Source organism: Melanotaenia boesemani, chromosome 16 (assembly GCF_017639745.1).
Source record: "Melanotaenia boesemani isolate fMelBoe1 chromosome 16, fMelBoe1.pri, whole genome shotgun sequence".
NCBI classification, from domain to species: Eukaryota; Metazoa; Chordata; class Actinopteri; order Atheriniformes; family Melanotaeniidae; genus Melanotaenia; species Melanotaenia boesemani.
The window spans coordinates 31,972,362-31,993,831 of NC_055697.1; the positions used below are offsets into that span (position 1 = coordinate 31,972,362).

The following is a 21,470-nucleotide window of genomic DNA, read 5'->3' on the forward strand; positions in this document are numbered from 1 at the left end:
CACACATCATTTTATTGCCTAAAACTCTCAGAAGTGAAAACAAATAGCGCTTTGTATGAACACAGTATCTCCGTATTTTAAAAAAAAGTATCAATTCTGGCAGATATAGAAGTATCAGCTCCAGAGTATCGATTTATCCATCCCAGTTAGAAGTAACAGTAAACCAGAACATGTACTAACCAAAAAATGCTTATTTCATAAAGTAGTTAATCTAACCCGACAAAATGCTGGTTTAATTATTGATTCTTTATTGAAAACTCGCAACTGATCAATATTAATAATACAAACAAAACCTAACTTCAAAATAGTTTTAAAATCGTTAAATTAATCAATAACAATTTCAGCAGGTCGTCACTGGCGGGAAGGTTTCACGACACTTCGCGACAGTTGGAGGCAGAGTTTCAGCTTTCAGTTCTCGGGCCAATCAGACAGAGGCTGCGCAGGACCTTGACCAATCACGGAGAGGAGAGGGATCGTGCGGTCGGCCGCTTGCCGCCTCTGTGCCGCATCGGCTCATTCACACAAGCTGGAGACGTGCCGCTTCGTATCGCTCCTTACCGCAGCCGCGTCGTTAGCTGCTGCCGCTCTCCGGCTTGGATGTGACAGAGGTGCGGCAAAGACCATTGACACAAAACGTCGTCCAGGACCGAACCGAGAGAAGAAGGATTGTACTGGGTTGAATCGTAAGTGTCTATCTACAACATGAGCCCCGTGATATGACGGTAATGAACGGATAAAGAAGCGTGTGGGTGACGGCGCGGTGGGGCGTTCGGATGCGTCGTACATTGTGTGTGTTGATGTCCGGATGAAAGAACAGACATCCAGCTGGAGCCTCAGCGGGACTTTCGAGAGCTCCATCCGGCTGGAAATGAACTAAAACACAGTTTGATACTAGCTGAGAGTTCGGTACCGAGAGCAGCGGCGACGCCGCTGCAGCGGCAGAACACACTGCAGGCCTGGATATTTACCGCTCAGCGTCTCCTCTTTCACCACCACCTCCTCATTATCCTCTCTTCTTCCTGCTCTTCCGCCTCTCTTCACCCCTCTTCTTCCTCTCATTCTGTCATCCTCCTTCTCTTCGTCTTTTCTTTTTCAATATTTTCTCTTTCATTCAGTCATTCTCCCCTCTTCCACCCATTCATCGTCTTTTTAATCCTCTCGTCATTCTGTCTTCCTCATCCTCTCATCTTTTCTTCATCCTCTCTTCTACCTTCGCTTAGTCTTTCTTCCTCGTCTTCCTCTTCTGATCATTTTCCTCATCCTCATATCTTTTTTTCTCCTCTTCTTCCTCATCATCTGTAGTCAGACATGAAATGAGACAAACATGATGATGATGGTGATGATGGTGCTTCTAGGTGAAGTTCGGGGACAGGATGTCAAATATTCTGATGCACATGAGATGTGACAGGTGTATCACGTGGCAACAGCTTTATCACGATATCCTGACGATTTGATTGGTTGTCACAGAACAGGTAACGACAAGAACAAAGTGCAGCCTGAAAAGTCAGATAAACGTCAATTGAGTTTTGTTTCTGAATGAGTTTTACAGGAAGTTTGTTTTTAGATTGGATTACATTCAGAGATATTAGATTCAACAAATAGCGTTCAAATTGAATTATGATAAGAGTTAATGTTATTGAAGACATTATTTTAATCCCCCTGAGAATGAAAGACAGAAACCTGTATAGCTTATTAAATTTAAAATGGAAGATGAATCGTTTAGTATCATAAAATTCTTTGCTTTAGTTTTAATTTTATTAGAGTATCATATATATATATATATATATATATATATATATATATATATATATATATATATATATTCATTCTCTGTACCGCTTTGTCTATCATGGGTCTCGAGTAAGCACCCTGGACAGGTAACCAGTCCATTGCAGATATATATAATTTGCCTTTTGTTCAGAATTTTGGTAAAGTTCATGTCACCATATATATTTTAATATGTTGATTTATATCATTGAAGACATCCTCTTATTTTTAGTTAAAATGTTGCATCTGGTGAGCTTATTGGATTTTATCTTTTGGTAATTTTGTTCTTTTCATACAGATTTCTGGTTAATTTATGATTTAATTGCTTATTTGTTGAATATAATTTGTATGTATTTTTTTCTGTAATTTATGTTCAACTTCACTTTATGTTCCTTTAAAAAATATTATTATTATATTATTATTATTAATATTAATATTAATAATAATAATCATAATAATAACATTATTTTAGCGTATGCTCTTATTTTGAAGGACAATCCGCTACTTTTCCGGTCCTCGCGACCGTTTAATCCTTTTTTCCCACAATGCTTTGTGTTCACGTCGGCTGCTTCCTGTTTATTGTGATCGCGTCCACCGGTGAATTTGACGGTAAACGCCGCTGTGCCGCTTCAGAATCTCGGTGAGTAACCGAATCCCGAGTGCTCCGGAGATCCGGCCTTGTCCGGTTAGCGCCTTTTCAGTTCACTGGCCGCTCTTCACTGGTGACAGTTACCCTTCAGGGAAGAGAACTCCCCCTGCTTCCTCATCACTGACAGCCAGCCCGGCCGAGCCCCGGAATCCCACTAAGAAAAACACCGTTTTACACCTTCACGTTTCACGACAAAGAGAAAAACATTTGCCGACAGTTTAAGACATTTTTCTAAATATATTGATCTTACGATCCCTTCGGCTTTCAGATATCGTTGGTTTGAGCAGGTAATGACGGTGAATATCATCTTTACTAACGGATGGCCAGCTTGCAGCCTCCTCCCGCGGGCTGTTTTAGTGGTAAATAACCGCTCAGATAATAAGGAAAACTTGATAATAATGTTGTTGTTTACTGTAAAATTAAAGCATATTGTTATATTTGATGAAGAATAGATGTTCTGGCTGGTTTAAGTAAAATCAGTCCGTCCGCTGCGCCTGTACGGGTCCGGACTTGCTGCCAGACGTTAAATCGACACATTTGTGAACCGAGCTCTGCACGGAGGTGTGGTTGTGATAAAGCGGAGAAGGTGACAGGTTTTATGTTTTTAATTTAAAATGACAGAGATAACGTGACAAGATGAAGCACAAAGCCCGATAAGAGGTCATAGGTTATCAGTATCTGTCCATTGCAGTGACGTCACTGAGCGATGTCCTTATATGGGCGTGTGTCGTCAGGCTTTTTACCCGCAGACCTGCTCTTTGTGGAGAAATAAATAAATGAGTGCAGTTACACAGTAAGCAGAGCTGCCATGGCAAGACCCCGCCATACTCTTGAGGAGCTCTAAAGGGACCCGACCTAATCGCTTAGGGTCTAATTGATAAATTCTTTATAAACAATTTTTTTTCAATATAAACCAGTCAAACTGGATCAGGACCTGGACTCCTGATTTGATTAAATGAACTGATCAATAATCTGCAGCTGTTTATGGCATGATTATTGGTAATCTGTTAATCAGACATGGATCTGTTCCAGAATCAGTGTCCAGCTTCGTGTCAGACTGAACAGAATCTCATCACTTTGATTGATGTTTTGGAGCAGCAGCTGAGGTGAACAGTTTTTTATGTCATAGTAATGATCATGTTATCGATCTGTGTGTTTCCTCAGGTCTGTAGGTGCTCCTCTGACGCTCTTCCTCGCCTCTTCCTGAGTTCTGCTGACTACGGCGGTTCAGGATGGAGGACTCGGAGACAGAGCTGGCGGTCTCGGAATCGGACGCACTGGGTGCAGACTTCATCACTGTGGAGCTCGACACGCAGCCCATTGAGTACGTGGTGAAGTGGGCCGAGGTCGGCTCCAAGTTCACCATCTCCTGCGTGAAGAAGGACTCGGACGACCCCTCAGACCTGACGGCCGACCAGCTGAAGATCGAGACAGACGAGGCGTTCTTTGCTCCATACGAGGAGGTGTATCCCTGCGAGGTGACGGAGCAGAGTGTGGAGATAAAGACAGACTTTGACGAGGAAGAAGAGGACGGTGAGGAGGACCACGAGGTTCTGGTGGAGGCGGGGAGCAGCCATCTGGATGGCGAGGCCGATTTGGACCCTGCTGACTACGAGCCTGACGGGCGTCAGTTTCGCTGCAGCTACTGTGGGAAGTGCTACAGCCACGCCTCCAGCCTGTACCGCCACCAGCAGACCCACACGGGGAAGACCGGGGCGGTGCCGCCTATCAAGAGGGCACTGGAGCCCACCCACCAGGATGCACGCTACTCCTGCCCCCACTGCGGCATGAGCTTCAAAGGCAGCAGGTGTGTAAACTGTGTGTGTGTCAGCTGACTTAGTGTGGATGTGGGTGGAGTCTGCACATCACTTAACCCTTAATTTTTACAGTTCTTCTTCTTTTTAGTAAATTTTTTGTAAATCCAGTGTCTTATGTTTTGGTGGCCCCTGGTGGTCCCACAGCTCCATTGAGAATGCGCATGTGTCATCACCGGGACTTTGTCTACCATATTGGGGGAACTTGACTACTATTTCCATCATTACTTTCAAGTTTCTCACTTGTAAACTTTGTTAATGTTTCTAAAAACACGTTAGAGAAGCATTCGCCCCACCATCAGCTGACAGGAGGAGCGAACTCAGTGAGGTTCAGGTTTCCACCTGTTTCTGTCGCAGACGTCGGTGTTTACCTGGTGTTTGGTGGAAGTTCCCACACCTGTCCTGAATTTACAAACTATTGATCATTAAATGTTCATGCAGCCATTTTACAAATGGATAAATGAAAACTTGCGAGTCTACAATCGGCTGCAACTTCACTATGATACGGATTATTTAATGTTAAATAAATATTTATTCTAATTTTTTAAATTAAATCCAGTTTCTCTTTATCCGTGTTGATTAATTTCTGATAAGTGAATATATTCTGGGATTTATGGAAGGAAAAAGCAGATGTCTAAATATACAGGCTATGGATGGATGGATATCTAAGTACTTTATTACTCCTGAGAGGACATTTTTCTGTTACAGCAGCAGCCATTAGATTAAAATACATAAAGAACAGCTATATAAGAAAAAATGTACACATATAGAAAATAGAAAATAAACTAAACATACACAATATATACAGCGGAAGCCTGAAAAAACACAAGTAAATAAAATAGCTCTACACACTGACTGTCGAACTATGATGATGGGTTGGTGGGTGTGTTTGGGTAAATGCTGAGATGATGATCACCTCTCACACATGGAGGAGTTATTGATCAGATTGATTGTGAAAGGAAGGAATGATTTCCTGAACCTCTTCATGAAGCGGAGCTGCAGCATCTGTTAGAGACAGAGCTCCGCTGTTCCTCCAGTTTACTGTGTGGTGGATGTGAGGAATTCTCCATGATGGGGGCCAGTTACTTCAGAGACCTCCTGTCTCTGACTGTTTCCAGGTTGTGTCCAATGATCTTACCAGCCTCATGGATCAGTTTATTGATCCTGCTGCGTCGCTGGAGCTGATGCTGCTCCCCCAGCACACCACAGCATACACGGTGGCACTGGCCACCACAGACTGGAAGAACATCTCCAGCAGTTCGCTGCAGACATTAAAGGATCTGAGCTCCCTCAGGAAGAAGAGTCTGCTCATCCGCTTCCTGTACATAGCATCCAGTCTGCTGTCCAAGTGCAGACTCAAGCATTTATAGCTGCCCACAACCTCCACCGCCTCACCAGGATCCTGATGGGTTGGTGTGCAGGTTTCCTCCTCCTAAAATCAAAACCCATCTCCTTCGTCGTCTTCACATTCAGAAGGAGCTGGTTCCTGCTGCTCCAGCCCACAAAGTTGTTCACCAACTCCCTGTATCCCTCCTCCTGTCCATCTCTGATGCATCCAACCACCGCAGTCATCAGTGTTTCTGCAGGCGGTACGAGTCAGAGATGTATTTAAAGTCAGGTGTACAGGGTGAAGAGGAGTGGTGACAGGACCGTCCCGAGGTGCTCCCGGGTCACCGACCACCACATCAGACAGGAAGTCCCCAGCCGGACAAACTGAGGCCTGTCTGTCAGAGTCGGTCGTCCAGGAGACGGTGGACGTGGTAACGCCCCGTTGCAGCAGCTTCCCACTCAGTGAGATGGTTGGATGGTACTGAAGGAAGTGGAAAAATCCAGAATATGATTCTCACACCGCCTGCAGTACCATCCAGATGTGAGTGAGCACGCTGCAGCCGGTAGGCGACAGCATCCTCCACACCGACATGGGGCTGATACGCAAACTGAAGAGGGTCCTGCATGGAGTCCAGCTGTGGTCTCAGCTGGACCAGGACCAGTCTAAATCATTCATTTCAGGAGCAGTAAAAAACAAAAGCATGCAAAAATATGAGGAAGATTTTTTTATTTATCACAAGGAAAATAAAATATACCAAAATGCTTTACTGAATCTGATGTCGGTTCCGGTCTGAAACCAGAGAAACCAGGAAAGAATCCTGAATGTTGTAACTAAATGTTTGACAGAACAACACCGGGACTCAGTAGTACACTGCTGACACTCATTTCATTGCATTTTTTGTTGGAATGACAATAAAGTTCTGTTCTAATCTGGTGCTGAACTGTAAGAACATTTAGAGTAGGGTTGTCACAATACTAAAATTTCAAATACCGAAACTAAGAATGGTGCTGATACTATAGAGGGGAAAAATGTATTATTCTTTAAATTAAAGTCAGAACACCACAAAAACAACAATACAATCCAAACAATACTACAAAAATATATTAATGATAAGAAAAGTCATTAACACTTTAAAATAAATGCAATTTTTTTAAGCTATATTAGTTTGTGCAGAAATATCTTCATATTGTCTCTGACAGCGTTTTCAGACTTTACTTTCCCCATGTTAAAAAGACCAACTTCACAGCAGAAATAAACATGTTTAAAGCCTGGTACAAAAATCCATTTTAGGATTAAAAGGTCAAGTTTACCTTCATGACAACTGTGAGGGGGATTTTTTTCTAACTCATCCATTTGGATGCTATTTAATCTTGAAATTTGGCATAATTAGGGGCGTGTTCTTTTGATTGATAGGTATCCAATTTCCGCAGCAAGAAGGGAGAGTGCAGCACGAACGTGGATTTTAGCCGGCTAACAGCGCTCCTTAGCTTTAGCCCACCTACCTCCGTTAGCTGGTTAGCTACCGTTAGCGCCAAGTTAGCTTGGTTAGCGCTTAGCAGTTTGGAGTTTGATGGGTGTCAATCATCCACCCCCAACTCCACAGCCCCCCTCTCAGCTCCACCTCTTTACCCATTTTTGGATTTTCCGGGAATCACAACACGCGTGACGCTGCCAAGATGGCGATGGTGGGAACGCCCAACGAGCTGCAGTTCTGCTCAGAAACCTATGGGTGACATCACGGAGGCTCCGCCCATCTTTTATATAGAGTCTGTGGCCAGGGCGTGACCAGCCAGCAGCTGGACTCTAGCCAATCAGAGCGTGAGCTGACTGGGGAACAGGAAGAACATAAAGTCGTGTTCACGCCGTCTCCAGTCTGTTATTTTTTTTTTCAGTTCTGGATTTTTCTGTTAATAATAGTCGCAGGACCACCATAATTTCTTCATCATGTCCTCTTCCACGATGGGTGTCGTGTTTTCCCGTTGTTGGCATAGTTTTTTTTCTTCGTTGTTCCGGTTGTTGCTGTGTTTCTTCTTCTTTGTTTTTGTTAGATCATGTCTGAACACACATGATTTCTGGCTCGGAGGAAAAGATTGTGGATCGGTGTTGTTCTGTGCTGAGATTATCTACCACACAGTACGATCAGAACTCTTAAATGCCTGATTTTTTATCTTCATGTGTTGGGTCTCTAACAGAAAAAAATCTCTTCAGATTTAGAAAATCCTTATGTGTGTACCAGTCTTAAGTTGGCAACACTGCAAACAATGGGTCCTCCAGGAAGCTGCTGTAGGCACGGGGCTGCCCGGTGCAGTGCCTACTAAAAACCGGTAGAGGCGGTGTTACACCAAAATCTGTGACCCATCAGAATCTGTGACCACAGGGGTACTACAGTGTACATTTCTCTGCATGTACATCTTAAAAGACGAGCTATGTCTTGAAAACACTTTGAGTTCATTATAATACAGGTACAGTAAAGTCACACATTCTGATGGCTATCAGAAATGGTGACCTCTGGCATCCTGGCTGTGTGAGGGGTGATGTAGGTCACCATTTCCCATCAATAGTCAAAGCCAACACTGCATAAAGTTATTATACTGTACCTATTACACAGTGGTAACCGTTGAACCTTTAAACCATGTAACTCTGGAATCTGATGTCCCAAAGCAAACACACATTTACACACTGCTGTCAGAGGGCGGAGCTTACTCACCATTAGAGGGTGTAGCTTACACACATCAGAGGGTGGAGCTTAGTCACCGCCAGAGGGTGGAGCTTAGTCACTGTCAGAGGGTGGAGCTTAGTCACCGTCAGAGGATGGAGCTTAGTCACCGCCAGAGGGTGGAGCTTAGTCACTGTCAGAGGGTGGAGCTTAGTCACAGTCAAAGGGTGGAGCTTAGTCACCGTCAGAGGGTGGAGCTTAGTCACCGTCAGAGGGTGGAGCTTAGTCACCGTCAGAGGGTGGAGCTTACTCACCAGTTGAACACCCATTATGTTGTTCTGGTTAATTTATTATAATTGAAAACTGCATTTTCTTTTGGTTCATTAAAAATAATAACGTCACACATTGTGATGCTATCAGAATGTGTACCTGCATTAAAATAAATTTAGATTTAAATACAAGTTTTCAAGACTTCACTGACACGTACATTCAGAGAAATGCACGCTATCGCCCCCCTCTGGTCAGATTCTGATGGGTCACAGATTTTGGTGTAACAGCTGCTGTTTTTTTCTTCTGTGAACCAGGAGACGCCAAGTGGCATTTAAGTATCGACACCCCTGCTAAATAATATCTAACTAGGTACTAAATTTGTAGAATCAATTAGTATCTGAGGATTGCTTTTTTTTTTTTTTTTTTTTCTTGACAACTCTAATTTAGGGAGACGCCACTCAATGAAATCAATTTATCAGGACATTTAAAAAGTTTTTTTTTTTTTTTTTTTTTTTTTTTATTAAATCAACGCCTTTCAGTCTTTTATGGTCCATGATGATGTTTGTAAATGTGACTTGACTTTACAGCTGATAGCTGTCAAATTATGTTTAAACAAGGCTATGTGTTGATAATTATCTTACCTCAACTGGTTTTATCAAAGGAATTGCTTGGCTAGAATAATTTATGGTGAGAAGCCACTAATGAAAACATAAAACCAAGCATTGTTTCAACACTGGGTGGGCGGGGGTCCACAGCTGTTTGGTATTTGTATGAAGGGGGTCTTCAGAAAAATAGGTTAGGAACTGTTGCTCTTGCTGACACCTTGTAAATGAAGCCATCTTTACTTCTGCTCACATAAATCCCAAACTGACCTTTATATCCACCCACAGTGGGACAGAGTAGTTTCTGCAGCAGTCTGCTGTTCTTTGGGATGTGCTGCCTCCAAGATGGAAATGGAGGATGGAAATTTGTGGATTTATTCAGTTTTTCTATGCTGATCACAATCTGCTGCTGCGGTCGAGTGCATAACTTGGTTCAAAGCTAAAATGATTAAATATTGATCAGAAATTCTGAATAAGATAAAGATTAAAAAGATGACGCCACTGCTGAAAACCAGGGCCTCGAGGGCTGCTGTCCTGCAGATTTTTCCATGTTCCAACACACCGACTCAAATTAAATGGATCCAACAGCTTTTAAAGTTCTGCTGCACAATGATTCATTAGTTTGAGTCAGGTGCGTTGGAGTAGGGAAACATTGAAAAGCTGCAGTATTGAGGCCCTTGAGGGCCGAAGCTGGAAACCCCCATTTATAAATAGAACACTGGTTCCCCAACATGGAGGACCAGTCCCACATTTCTGTGTGTTGGCGACGTTGGTGCACATTCTCCATTTCCTGCATCTGCCTAAAACGGGAAAACAGTCGAATCTGGTGGAATCCAGTAAACATCTTCAAAATGAAATCTGACAACAAAAAATGAATCGTGACTGTGAGATTAAACTATTTATTTTCAATGGAAGTCAATTGAGCATTCTTGGCCACAAAGGTCAGCAGAGGGAGTTTCTGGCACAACATAAAAATAATAATACAGTAAAAAGGATTTTGATGCTAATCTTTGACGTATCCAAGACTCTAATTACCATCAAAGACCTTTCCTCCAGATATTTATTATATAGAAGCAAATTCATATATATATATATATATATCTATATATATATATTATAAATCATTATTTCAATACCTAACCAACATTTATCGGGTTAAAAGACTTAAATAAATGTTTGGTAGTTTTAAGCAGGTCTGAATTTGTTCAACTGATTTATGAAAATAAAAGCTGAAAAAATATTGACGGATGATTTTCTCGTAGTTTGTTTCCTAAATTTGAAGAGGCACAAAGGTTAAACATCAGGTGGTGTCTTCCCTCCTGGATCACAAACAGGCTCAAATAGCAGCCGAAAGCAAAGTGTTAACTGGACCAGAGAGGAAATGACAGGTTGAAGCTTAACCCCTTACAGCAGGAATGTCAAACTCCTTTTAGTTCAGGGGCCACATTCAGCGCAATTTGATCTCAAGTGGGCAGGACCAGTAAAATGGAGCGACAGCGTTGTTGTGGTGACTCGTGTCATATGTCACTTCCTCGCTTTGGTTCCCTATATAGTCTGTTAGCTTTCCCTGTGCCAGTGCACCGGACCAGAGTGGACCAAGACGCCCGTTTTCAAGCAGACCAGAGATCACTTCTTTGGTCCACATGCGCGTTCACACTGCTCTGAATGGACTGGACTGTCCATGGAAGCGGATCAGGTTCGCTTAAAGCAGACCAACCTGTGTGAATGTGCCCAAAAGCCACTTTTCCACCCACGTTTCCACATGCGAAAACTGGGAGGGTACTCTTAATATCCTACCCATGTTATTTTTTCGGGACCCTTCTGTTGGGGTACCAATCTAATTGGTGCCCCCCTCCCCACCCTCCAGGACATGTAAAACACACGTCAGGCCCTCAAAACACTCCATATGGCTGGCGACTCCCCAAACCTTTACATCAGTCTCCTGCCATCTAGGAGGAGAATGAGGAGACTTCAGGGGAGGACTAGAAGTTTGAAGAAAAGCTCCACTCAGGATGCTGAACTCTAGGCCTATTTTCTGTTACCAGCCACTAGAAACCAACCTGAGGTCATCATTTGATTGACACAAGTGTGTAACCATGACAACATGAATGTGTGATTTGTTCCTGCAGCGCTCATTGGACCAAAATCTTTCAAGTGAGAAACTGATGTGTGATGTCATAAATACATCAGTCTAAAATATAAACAGGAAATGAAGCTGATTTTCTTTGTTCTTTAGCTAAACTTTTTTTTTTGACTGATCTGTGAGTGTTTCTGATGTTTAATCTGTTTGTTTTATTTGTTTGCCTGTCAGGATGCTGGGGAGTCACCTGCGGCTGCATGGGAAGCGGCGAATCCATCCCTGCAACATCTGTGGGAAGGAGTTCAACCACAGCTCCAGCCTGTCGCGCCACCGCCTCATCCACAAGAAAGGAAAAGGGATTCCCAAAGACGTTGCCCTCGGCCCCAACATGGCCGCCCTGCGCCACTCGTTGAAGCTGGGTGGCAAAAACAAGAAGAACAAGAGGCAGCAGCAGCACGTGGCGACCGCCATCATCCAGAGTCAGGGCGCTGACAAGTTTTACGCCTGCCCGCAGTGCGACATGAGCTTTAGGACGTCCACGCAGCTGTCCAAACATCAGGTGACCCACGTCAAGGAGCTGCTGGACAGCTACACACCCGGTAAGGAGAACCTGGGCGAAAGCTCGTCTGACCTCAAGATCCGCCTCAAGCTTTGCTCTCGTGACAAGCCCAACTTTTACACCCTCTGCAAGAAGAACCGGCGCCGCCGGGGAGGCCGGGCCGGCAAACGGGGCCCCGCTGCCTCTGAGGAGGACGAAGAGAGCAGAGGAGGACGCCACGGCTGCAGCCACTGTGGGAAGCGTTTCAGCCGCGCCTCCAGTCTGGTACGGCACCAGCAGACCCACCAGATGGGAGACGGCGGTGGGCGGGGTAAGCTGCAGCAGAACCAGAAAACTGGACTCCCCACCAAGACCAAGACCTACACATGTGCAGCCTGCAACAAGACCTTCATGCACTCGTCCAGCTTCTCGCGCCACAAGAAGGCCCACATGGAGGAGGAGCAGCGGGTCCACGCCTCCGGCAAGCACCAGAAGAGACCCGTGCTGGACGAGACTGCTCCGCTTGAGTCCGACTCAGAGTGATGCCGCCTGGCTGTGGACTGGGGTTGTACTGGTTCTGGACCTGTTCTGGGTTGGTTCTGAATCGGTGCTGACTAGTTCTGGACTGGTTTGGGACCAGTTCTACAAAAAAATTGAATTCAGAAATTATCTGGACCAGTTGTGGACTCTGGTTGTCCGGATTTCAGAAACTGGTTGATTCTTCTCTGGTGTAGATAGCAGCAGGACATCCATATATGGCCGTATGGTGGGGTGGGGGTCTCCACCTGCGGGCATATCCATATATGGTCAGAAGTGACGTTAGCTATTTGCTCTAAAGAATGGGATTTGATTTAAATAGCCCCACCTCCTGCACCTGTCTGAGGTGCCTCGTAATCACACTCATCCCTCCTCCACCTTCCCTCAACTGCTCAGCACCAGGACCCAAAAGCATCATGGGAAACTTGAGTCCCAACATCAGGCTGCTGATCAGCTCTGATGTCCCACTTTTTACAAACAAACTCAGCTTGTCAGCAGCTGATTAATCATCAATTCCTTGTTTTGATTATTTTAGCTAAAACATTTTCCAGTCAGTCTGATTAAAGAGTAATCCAAAATAAATCAGTTGCCGATCAATAACTAATTAGAACCTTCCATTATTATTTAAACTTCATCCCTTGTTTCGTGGTTACATTGTCGGTAAACTGATCTCAATGGCCCCGCCTTCTTGCTTTTCTTACCTCTTCCCATTCCACAGCACTGCCTTCGTTCCTTTGAGCGATTTCATTGGCTGAAGGTGTGATTATGAAAGCATTCTGATGAGTCGGCTGTGTTGTAGCCTTGACATAAAAAAAGTGAAATCAGAGCTGGTCCGTCAAGCTTACGGCTGGGTGGCCATGTTTGTAGTTTTCTGGTGACCAGCAGCAGGTTGGTTGCCGTGGAAATCGCACTTCTTACGAAGTGCGTTGTATTATATGAATATAAATGATATTTAAATGTCACAAAAAGAAGAAAAAGAAAAAAAATACATGGGGAGAAGCTGCTCCGCTCTCCTGGGCAGCCGTACCATAGCAACTCCATCACCACGTTCATCACCTGACAGCGTACAGGAAGAGATGCCCAGTTTTCAAAGTAAAAGAAAAGAGGCTCACTTCACCACCAGCTGATTCAAGCAGGTCAGTCACATGACTCACAACAAACGAACTGTTTAATTAACGAAGTTGGCATCACAGAACGTGATCTAAACCAACGGACGTCCATCTAAGGAACCACGGGATCGGATCTTTGTCTCTGCGAAGGTTTGGCTCTGATGGACACGGAGACAGATGAGTTCGGATTGGTTGGACGTCTCGGTCCGATAATGGACCAGAGAAATTAAAAGTTTTGGACGGAATAAAGTTCTGTAAACGCTGACAAACCTGGATGCCCCCCCACCTCATCTCACCCCCCCATATACACTTTTTGTTTCCTGCTTGTCGACACTTTGAGTTTGTGGGAAAAACTTTTTCTGTGTGAATTGGATCGGAGTTAATTTAATGGTGACCTATTTATAAATGTGAGACGTCTGAGCGTCTACGACCCCCCCCCCCCCCCATGTAGAAGACAAAAAGCTTTCGGTGACGCCCCCCCGACTCCTCTTTCATTTGTTCTGGTTTCTGTTTCTGTTCCTGTTCTTGTTCCTCCACTGCAGTTTAGATCCATGATGTGTTGGTTTGTTTTGGTTTTGTCGGTGGCCTGGCGAAGCTTCACGCTGCAGGTAGAAGGTTGTCATTGTATCGTGTTTGCCAATAGAATAAACCCAGTTCTGACATGTCTTGCCTTTTGTAATAAACATTGAAAGAAACTGGTGTGTCCCAGTGTTTTTCCTCTGTGCTGATCTCCACACGTCCACCAGAGGGCACCAAACAGCAGCCGGCTCACACTGATGAGTTTCAGCTGAGCAGCTACGGCCAACATTCATCAGAACTCCTGCTGGAGCTGCTCCGGCAGAGGAAGATGAGGATGAAGAGGATTTTTAGAGGTTAGTGACACTGTTGGGCCAAGTTTCCTTCCAGTAATTAATCAGTCTTAAAACACGTTCTGTTCCAGCTGCTTTCGAGCATGTTAAGCATGTTGTCCTGATCCAACCAGCATTTTTAACTTTCAGCACATATCAAAACTCATTTTATCCCAGGGTCTAGAGTACGGGTGTCAAACATATGGCCCAGGTGCCAAATCTGGCCCGTTGAATTTATTTGGTAAATGAAAACAGAAAGCATGAACTGTAATTTTTTTTAATAGAAACAACTAATTCCCAATTTTTCTGCAGCATGTTTTACTTTTTATGTTTAAATCTAATAGATTTACAAGGCAGGGCAAAAACATCTTATACAGACCTGACTTCAGTTTGTATGAAGACATGAGTCGTGGTCAGGATTACTGCACAATGTTGAAATGTATGTACATTTATTTTGACAAGTTAACGCAATGTTTGAGTTATCACACAGTTTCCCCCCAGTTCCAGGCACCTGTGGTTAAATGTTTTATGATTTTGTAAATGTATTGTGATCTTTAATTCATAGTTAACAAAATGAGGCAAAATATAGTTGAAGTTGCGCTTATTCTGGTTATTTGCACTGAATGTGGAAACTGAAAGGGAAAATTTTGCGGTTTTTATTATTTATAGGTTTTCATCATTTTATTTTACTGGTCTGACCCACAAGATCAAATTGTGTCGTATGCGGCACCTGAACTAAATTTAGTTTAACACCCCTGTTCTAAAGTAAATAGTCTTCCTGCAAGTCCACTTTTCTTTCAGATGAAAATAGGATTTGAGACCTTTAAGTCTGGTTTTAAACCTTACTATAGCACAGAAACAGTGCTTTTACAATTTATAAATGATTTGTTGTTACACATTAATTCTGTTACTGCTGCCATTTAATAACATTTAGATCCGAGTCTCTCCTTTGAAACTGTGAACCACAATATTTGACTTTCTCAGAGAAACTGGGTGTTTTAGGGACTGTTGTTGACTGTCTTGTTTGACAAGTAAAACTTTTTTAGTCAGCTAATGTGGCTAATGGTGCTTGCTGGCTAATGTTTTTCTGCCACATCTCCTGTGTCGTGGGATTTCTCAAGAGGCCATTCTCGGTCCATGTTACGTCCCGTATCAAGGGGTATGTTTGGGCGTAACAAAAGATAAAAACGTTGAGGACAGGTGGTAAAGGAAGCACAATTTTATTGACATCCCATGAGACAACGAATAAAACCTGTAAGGAAAATACACAATAAAACAAGTGTTGGGGTTCGAGGACCTGCTGAAAGAAATATATAAAACAAAAGAATGACCGTACAGAACTCGGTGAAACAAAAAAGACAAAAGGGCAGCAGATCCATAAACTAAAGTGACCGTAGTCACAACAAAACCAAACACTAATCTAGCCCAACACCAAACTAAACACAAAACTCCCACTATGACAGAACAAAATAAAGGTGTAGCAAAGCTTAAACGAAACTGAGTGTAGAACGGTGAATCCAAACTAAAACAGAACCATAACCGAGTCCCCATACCGGACTCCACAAAATGGTCTGCAACTAAACGGATCACCCACACAAAGCACAGTGAACACTCAGTAAGCCCTACTACCAAAACTCCTGTCAAAATCAGGATGAGACCACCTGCGCCAACCAGTCCCACCCTGATGCCACACACACACACACACACACACACACAGTGCACAACATGAGGGGAAAGCGGCCTGAGCCATTCCGGCTTCCCCCTCCTGACTGGCTGCTGCAGCCACCTTTTCCAATCATGGCTTCTAGTAAGCTGCAGCCTGGTTGGTCTGACAATTAGCCAGTCAGAAGGGAGGAGACTGAGGTGTGTTAAATCCAGCCACTCCAGAAAGAGAGCCTCCAAACCAGGTAATCAACGGCAGGAATGAGCTGCAGCTGCCAGCAATAGGCAGTGGCCGTAACAGTCCACTTTTGTTCTTTTAATACAAGTTACTTTTGATAAATGTTTTTAACAGATATATTTTCTACAATTTTTAAGGCGATGATACCTAAATCTACCTTCCAAAGAATTTTGGTCACTAGGGGCCACTGTTCATTCACGTTGCTTGGCATTTGAATTCATTGCTATGCCCATCTCTACCACTAGATATCAGTAATTCTTATCAAATAAAACACACAAGCTAAAAGGACATGGAGTCCAACCCCTCACCTCTGCTGTGACCCTACTCTAAAATAAACGGTCTCCAACTAAAAAATAACAGTATAAACAAACATTTGTTTTGGCACCAGGTGAGGAAATGATATCCTAGGGGTCCATCCACACCAAGAGCCAAACTAATCCGCGACCACAAAGGCCGTCACCAAGGGAATGATCCAGATCAGGGCAGACCGGGCCCGCACCATAGCCATAAGGCAGCAGTGCAGGGCCCTGACTACCCAATCTAAAGGTAAATAGGTAAATAAATAAAATACAAAGTGTAATAACAAAGTAAAAGGTAAAGACAGATTAATTTAAAAATATATAAATGAAGGAAAACTGGCTATAAGCTAAGCTAAAAAGGTAGGTCTTGAGCCTCTTTTTAAAACTTCAATAGTCTCTGCAGCCCTGAGGCCCTCAGACAGGCTGTACCATAGACAAGGACCGTAGAGGTGGAACGAGGCCTCGCCGTTAGTTTTTAGCACTTACTTTAGGAACAATTAACAGGCCAATACCAGAGGACCTTAGGGTCTGCAAGGGTTTATAATTTAAAAACAGGCCCAAGACCATTAAACATTTATAAAGAACTAAAAGAATCTTAAAATCGTTCCTGAAACGCTTGGGAAGCCAACACAGCGATTTAAAACTGGTGTAATATGTTCCTGCCCTCTGGTCCTCCTCAGAACACATGCAGCTCTGGAGTAACCACTCTTGTTAGGAAGACCAGAGAGCAGGGCTTTGCAATAATCTATTCTACTAGAAATAAAGGCATGCATCAGCACCTCTGTGTTGACATGGGAGAGAAATAGACTGACTCAGTTTTTAAGATGATAAAATCCTGTTTTTGTTACATTTTTAATGTATGGAATAAAATCCATCTTAGAGTTAAAAAGGACACCCACTGAGAAGGTTTAAAATTCTGCAGTTTGGATGAAATGATCTCTTGTCTTCAGGAAGGATCATTAAAACTTCAGTTTTGTCCTGGTTGAACTGTAAGAAATTTTAAGAGGACATTAACTGGCTCCAGGTCATCAGGAGATTGTGATGTAAAGCCGCATATCATCAGCATGGCTGTGAAAATCAACGTTGTGTCTCCTGATGACATCCCCAAGTGGCAACATGTACAGATTAAAGTACTGAGCCTAAAATTGATCCTTGGGGAACCCCACATTTTATATAATGGATTCTTGAGAAGCAGGTATCCATACTTACTAGGGTTGTCAAAAATACTGATACTTCAAAAAGTATTGATACTCAAACGCCATATCTGGATACAAAACTAATTTACAGTTCAGTGCGGCAGGCCGGCCAGGCAGACAGACAGCGTCCGACCGGCTGGCAGAGAGCCCTCGCTACAACCCGGCTTGTTGCTGTACATGCACTTTTTATTTCTACTTTTACAATATGGCCAGTGCGGCTGCAGGAAGGCCAGACCAGCCAGACCTGATCAAAAATGATAAAGGCAAAAGCCTGTGTGGCAGTATGAGGTAAGTGCTTACAGTATCAACCAATCAGCGGCAGGGGGCGACGTATTTAAGCAGGCGAGGGGCCAGCTTTGGGCTATGTTCGTCTGGTTGACAGGTCGCCTGACTTCCGGCTGTCGTGGAGATTGTTATTGCTGCGTGTGGTACTGGCTCTCACACCAAGACTGCTGTGGGAAACCCGTGCGTTGTGCTGCCTCTCGCACCAGAACGACTTCTTTGTGTGACGAACCCCTGTCATCCGGGGGGATTTATTCGACGGTATTTTTAACGATGCAACAGCGATTGCGGTGGCGTGTGGTGCTGGAGGAACTACAGCCATCCCCACGCCTACAGAACACTGTTCCGCTTTGCTGCTGTTGCTTTGCTTTTACAAAATCAGAACTTTCAAGAGAAAGGGAGCTAAAAACATACCCCCCCCCAAAAAAACAATAAAAAAAATAATGAACGCTTGTCTCAGCCTACACAAAGTAAATCCTGCCAACAACGCCAAGTTTGTGCCAAGCTCGGGGGAGTCAGGGAATAAAATAGGTAGACTTACGGGCTACAAGCCAGTAAATAATATTGTTAAGTTGCAGACAACGCCACCCTGGGACTTTCGCCGCAGGGAATAACAACAGAAACTCCAGCAAGGCAACCAGGTCCGTTATACTAAGGAGGCGTGAGACCAGCGTCCAATGAATTAAACACTCTTTATTATTGAAAATAAACAAAACAAAACAAGACCAAAACCCACGGTTCAACAATAAAAGATGGCTGAAGCTTACCAGGAGGGAGGTGGGCGAAACAAGGTGAGGGGATCCGAACCAAAGCCACCCCAAACACATGTGTAAAACAAACACACTTCACACCGCACTTCAGTTCCACAGCACAGGCAAACGTGATCAGCATGCAGATGAGGGGAGGATCCAACTAGGAAGGGGACCCACACCGCAGAAGCACCACCAGCTCCAAGCTTTCAGGCCACTAAAAGAATAAAAGAAAATACAGTTATAAAAAAACCCGTGAGGTTAGTCACAATAAAAAAACAGGAACATACATATTTACTCAGCTCAATGGCAAGAACAAGATCTGGGTAGTTAACAGCTAAACCCTGCCAGTGATCAGATACCCTGCTGGGATAATAAGCTGGCCAAAGGAGGAAGTTCAGACCACAGATGTTAAAACCTGGAAGTTGTTCACCAACCATGTGAGTGCGATTTGTTGGAATATTAATTCTCCACCATGGTGACATGAGTTGTGTGCTCCTTAAATTCGTAGTTCTGTAGTTCTGCCATGTTTGAGCATTTTTATTAACCTTATTATTATATAAAAGGTTAAATTATTATTTCAGATACAAAGTGGAGCTAAACGGACTTGGGAACAAGTCCAGAACAAGTATAAAAACATTCTTCAAAGCAGTCTGTGATGAGGCTTTATTTCTTCATCAAAAAGATGCATCTATCCCAAAAACTCTCTCTTAAACGCTCCTCTCACAATCAGCGCACCAAATCTTCTAAGAAAGACGTTTTCCAAGACAAATGGTTGGTCAGGAAGTGGTGCTTTTAAACTTGTTGATCTCTAATCAAGAAAATACTTGCTCTGGAGCAGGTTAGCTGTTCAGTTACCATGATGCTTGACCCCAGTAAGAAGTGGACCAGCTTTGTCAGGGTTAACCCTGAAGGTACCTGGATAAGAGAAAATCTAGCTTCGTCGTGCAGGCGAGGTGAGCTCATAAATCCATGGTAGAACGGGTCAAAAAACCCAGAGCAGCATCACCAGGTCGTTCTGCTTTCATCAGCTGTAGTCATTTTTTAATGACAGACCTTTGTTTTCCTATGTGTATCCAGTCACGTTGATGTTAGGTGTGTGTGTTATGTTGACTAATGCTGAGAGGGACGGATGCAGACTAGAAACACCTAAAACAACTGAGCAAGACGCTTTAATAGGCGGTGCTCGCTCTTGGATCATCCCTTTTTTGTAAGTTAACACAAAACTATTGTGTGCTAACGCAAAAGAAAGAAATAATCCGTGTCCCCTGGGGGGCTTCACAGGTTTTCATTAGTTTCCATGTAAAAGCTGATTTTAATAGTGGCTGGACCTTTCTAAAGTTAGGACTGTCCCCTGTTCAAGATATTTTTGGGCAGCTATCTTTCTGCAGAGGATGCTACTGCACTTACAGACAGTAACTGGTCAGAAATTAAGATTTTATACTATTAGCTGTGTGGTGTGATGTGTTTGGAGCCTCTTACTTTAAAGTCTTCACCACAGATGAATGCAGCCATCACGCCTCAAAGATGAAGACAATGAGGAAGTTTTTAGAGTGTAATACAAGTAATGACCACCAGGGGCTGCTGCAGGACATCTCTGCTTCCAACAGACTTCTGCCAAAAAAACATGTCTACTTTTCTCATGAAAAACCTCTTCAGCACACAAGGACATTAGGAGAGAGGAGGCAAGGATGGATACTAGGGGAGGGGAGGCAAGGATGGATACTAGGAGAGAGGAGGCAAGGATGGATACTAGGGGAGGGGAGGCAAGGATGGATACTAGAAGAGAGGAGGAAAGGATGGATACTAGGGGAGGGGAGGTAAGGATGGATACTAGGAGAGAGGAGGCAAGGATGGATACTAGGGGAGGGGAGGCAAGGATGGATACCAGGGGAGGGGAGGCAAGGATGGATACTAGGAGAGAGGAGGCAAGGATGGATACTAGGGGAGGGGAGGCAAGGATGGATACTAGGAGAGAGGAGGCAAGGATGGCTACTAGGGGAGGGGAGGCAAGGATGGATACTAGAAGAGAGGAGGAAAGGATGGATACTAGGGGAGGGGAGGTAAGGATGGATACTAGGAGAGAGGAGGCAAGGATGGATACTAGGGGAGGGGAGGCAAGGATGGATACCAGGGGAGGGGAGGCAAGGATGGATACTAGGAGAGAGGAGGCAAGGATGGATACTAGGGGAGGGGAGGCAAGGATGGATACTAGGAGAGAGGAGGCAAGGATGGATACTAGGGGAGGGGAGGCAAGGATGGATACTAGGAGAGAGGAGGCAAGGATGGATACTAGGGGAGGGGAGGCAAGGATGGATACTAGGGGAGGGGAGGCAAGGATGGACACTAGGGGAGGGGAGGCAAGGATGGATACCAGGGGAGGGGAGGCAAGGATGGATACTAGGAGAGAGGAGGCAAGGATGGATACTAGGGGAGGGGAGGCAAGGATGGATACTAGGAGAGAGGAGGCAAGGATGGATACTAGGGGAGGGGAGGCAAGGATGGATACTAGAAGAGAGGAGGAAAGGATGGATACTAGGGGAGGGGAGGTAAGGATGGATACTAGGAGAGGGGAGGCAAGGATGGATACTAGGGGAGGGGAGGCAAGGATGGACACTAGGGGAGGGGAGGCAAGGATGGATACTAGGAGAGAGGAGGCAAGGATGGATACTAGGAGAGAGGAGGCAAGGATGGATACTAGGGGAGGGGAGGCAAGGATGGATACTAGGAGAGAGGAGGCAAGGATGGATACTAGGGGAGGGGAGGCAAGGATGGATACTAGGGGAGGGGAGGCAAGGATGGACACTAGGGGAGGGGAGGCAAGGATGGATACTAGGAGAGAGG

The 21,470-nt window shown here is 44.3% G+C and overlaps 1 protein-coding gene across 3 annotated transcripts; it reads left to right on the forward strand.

Moving 5' to 3' along the window:
• Positions 1–578: 578 nt before the first annotated feature.
• On the forward strand, positions 579–13,699 carry LOC121655876 (zinc finger protein 135). 3 transcript variants are annotated; one of them, XM_042010770.1, is made up of 3 exons: positions 579–683; positions 3,581–4,223; positions 11,400–13,699. In XM_042010770.1, the coding sequence occupies exons 2-3, from the start codon at positions 3,649–3,651 to the stop codon at positions 12,247–12,249; spliced, it is 1,425 nt and encodes a 474-aa protein (XP_041866704.1). In that variant the 5' UTR covers positions 579–683; positions 3,581–3,648; the 3' UTR covers positions 12,250–13,699. The 3 variants fall into 3 exon arrangements, with proteins under 3 accessions (XP_041866704.1, XP_041866703.1, XP_041866705.1); XM_042010769.1 differs by lacking the exon at positions 579–683 and adding an exon at positions 2,263–2,407; XM_042010771.1 differs by lacking the exon at positions 579–683 and adding an exon at positions 2,447–2,775.
• Positions 13,700–21,470: the final 7,771 nt, after the last annotated feature.

Coding starts and splice junctions, on each gene's coding strand:
- LOC121655876 (XM_042010770.1), top strand. CDS start 3,649: ATGGAGGACTCGGAGACAGAGCTGGCGGTCTCGGAATCGGACGCACTG. Junction 4,224..11,399: donor ATGAGCTTCAAAGGCAGCAG/GTGTGTAAACTG, acceptor TTTGCCTGTCAG/GATGCTGGGGAGTCACCTGC.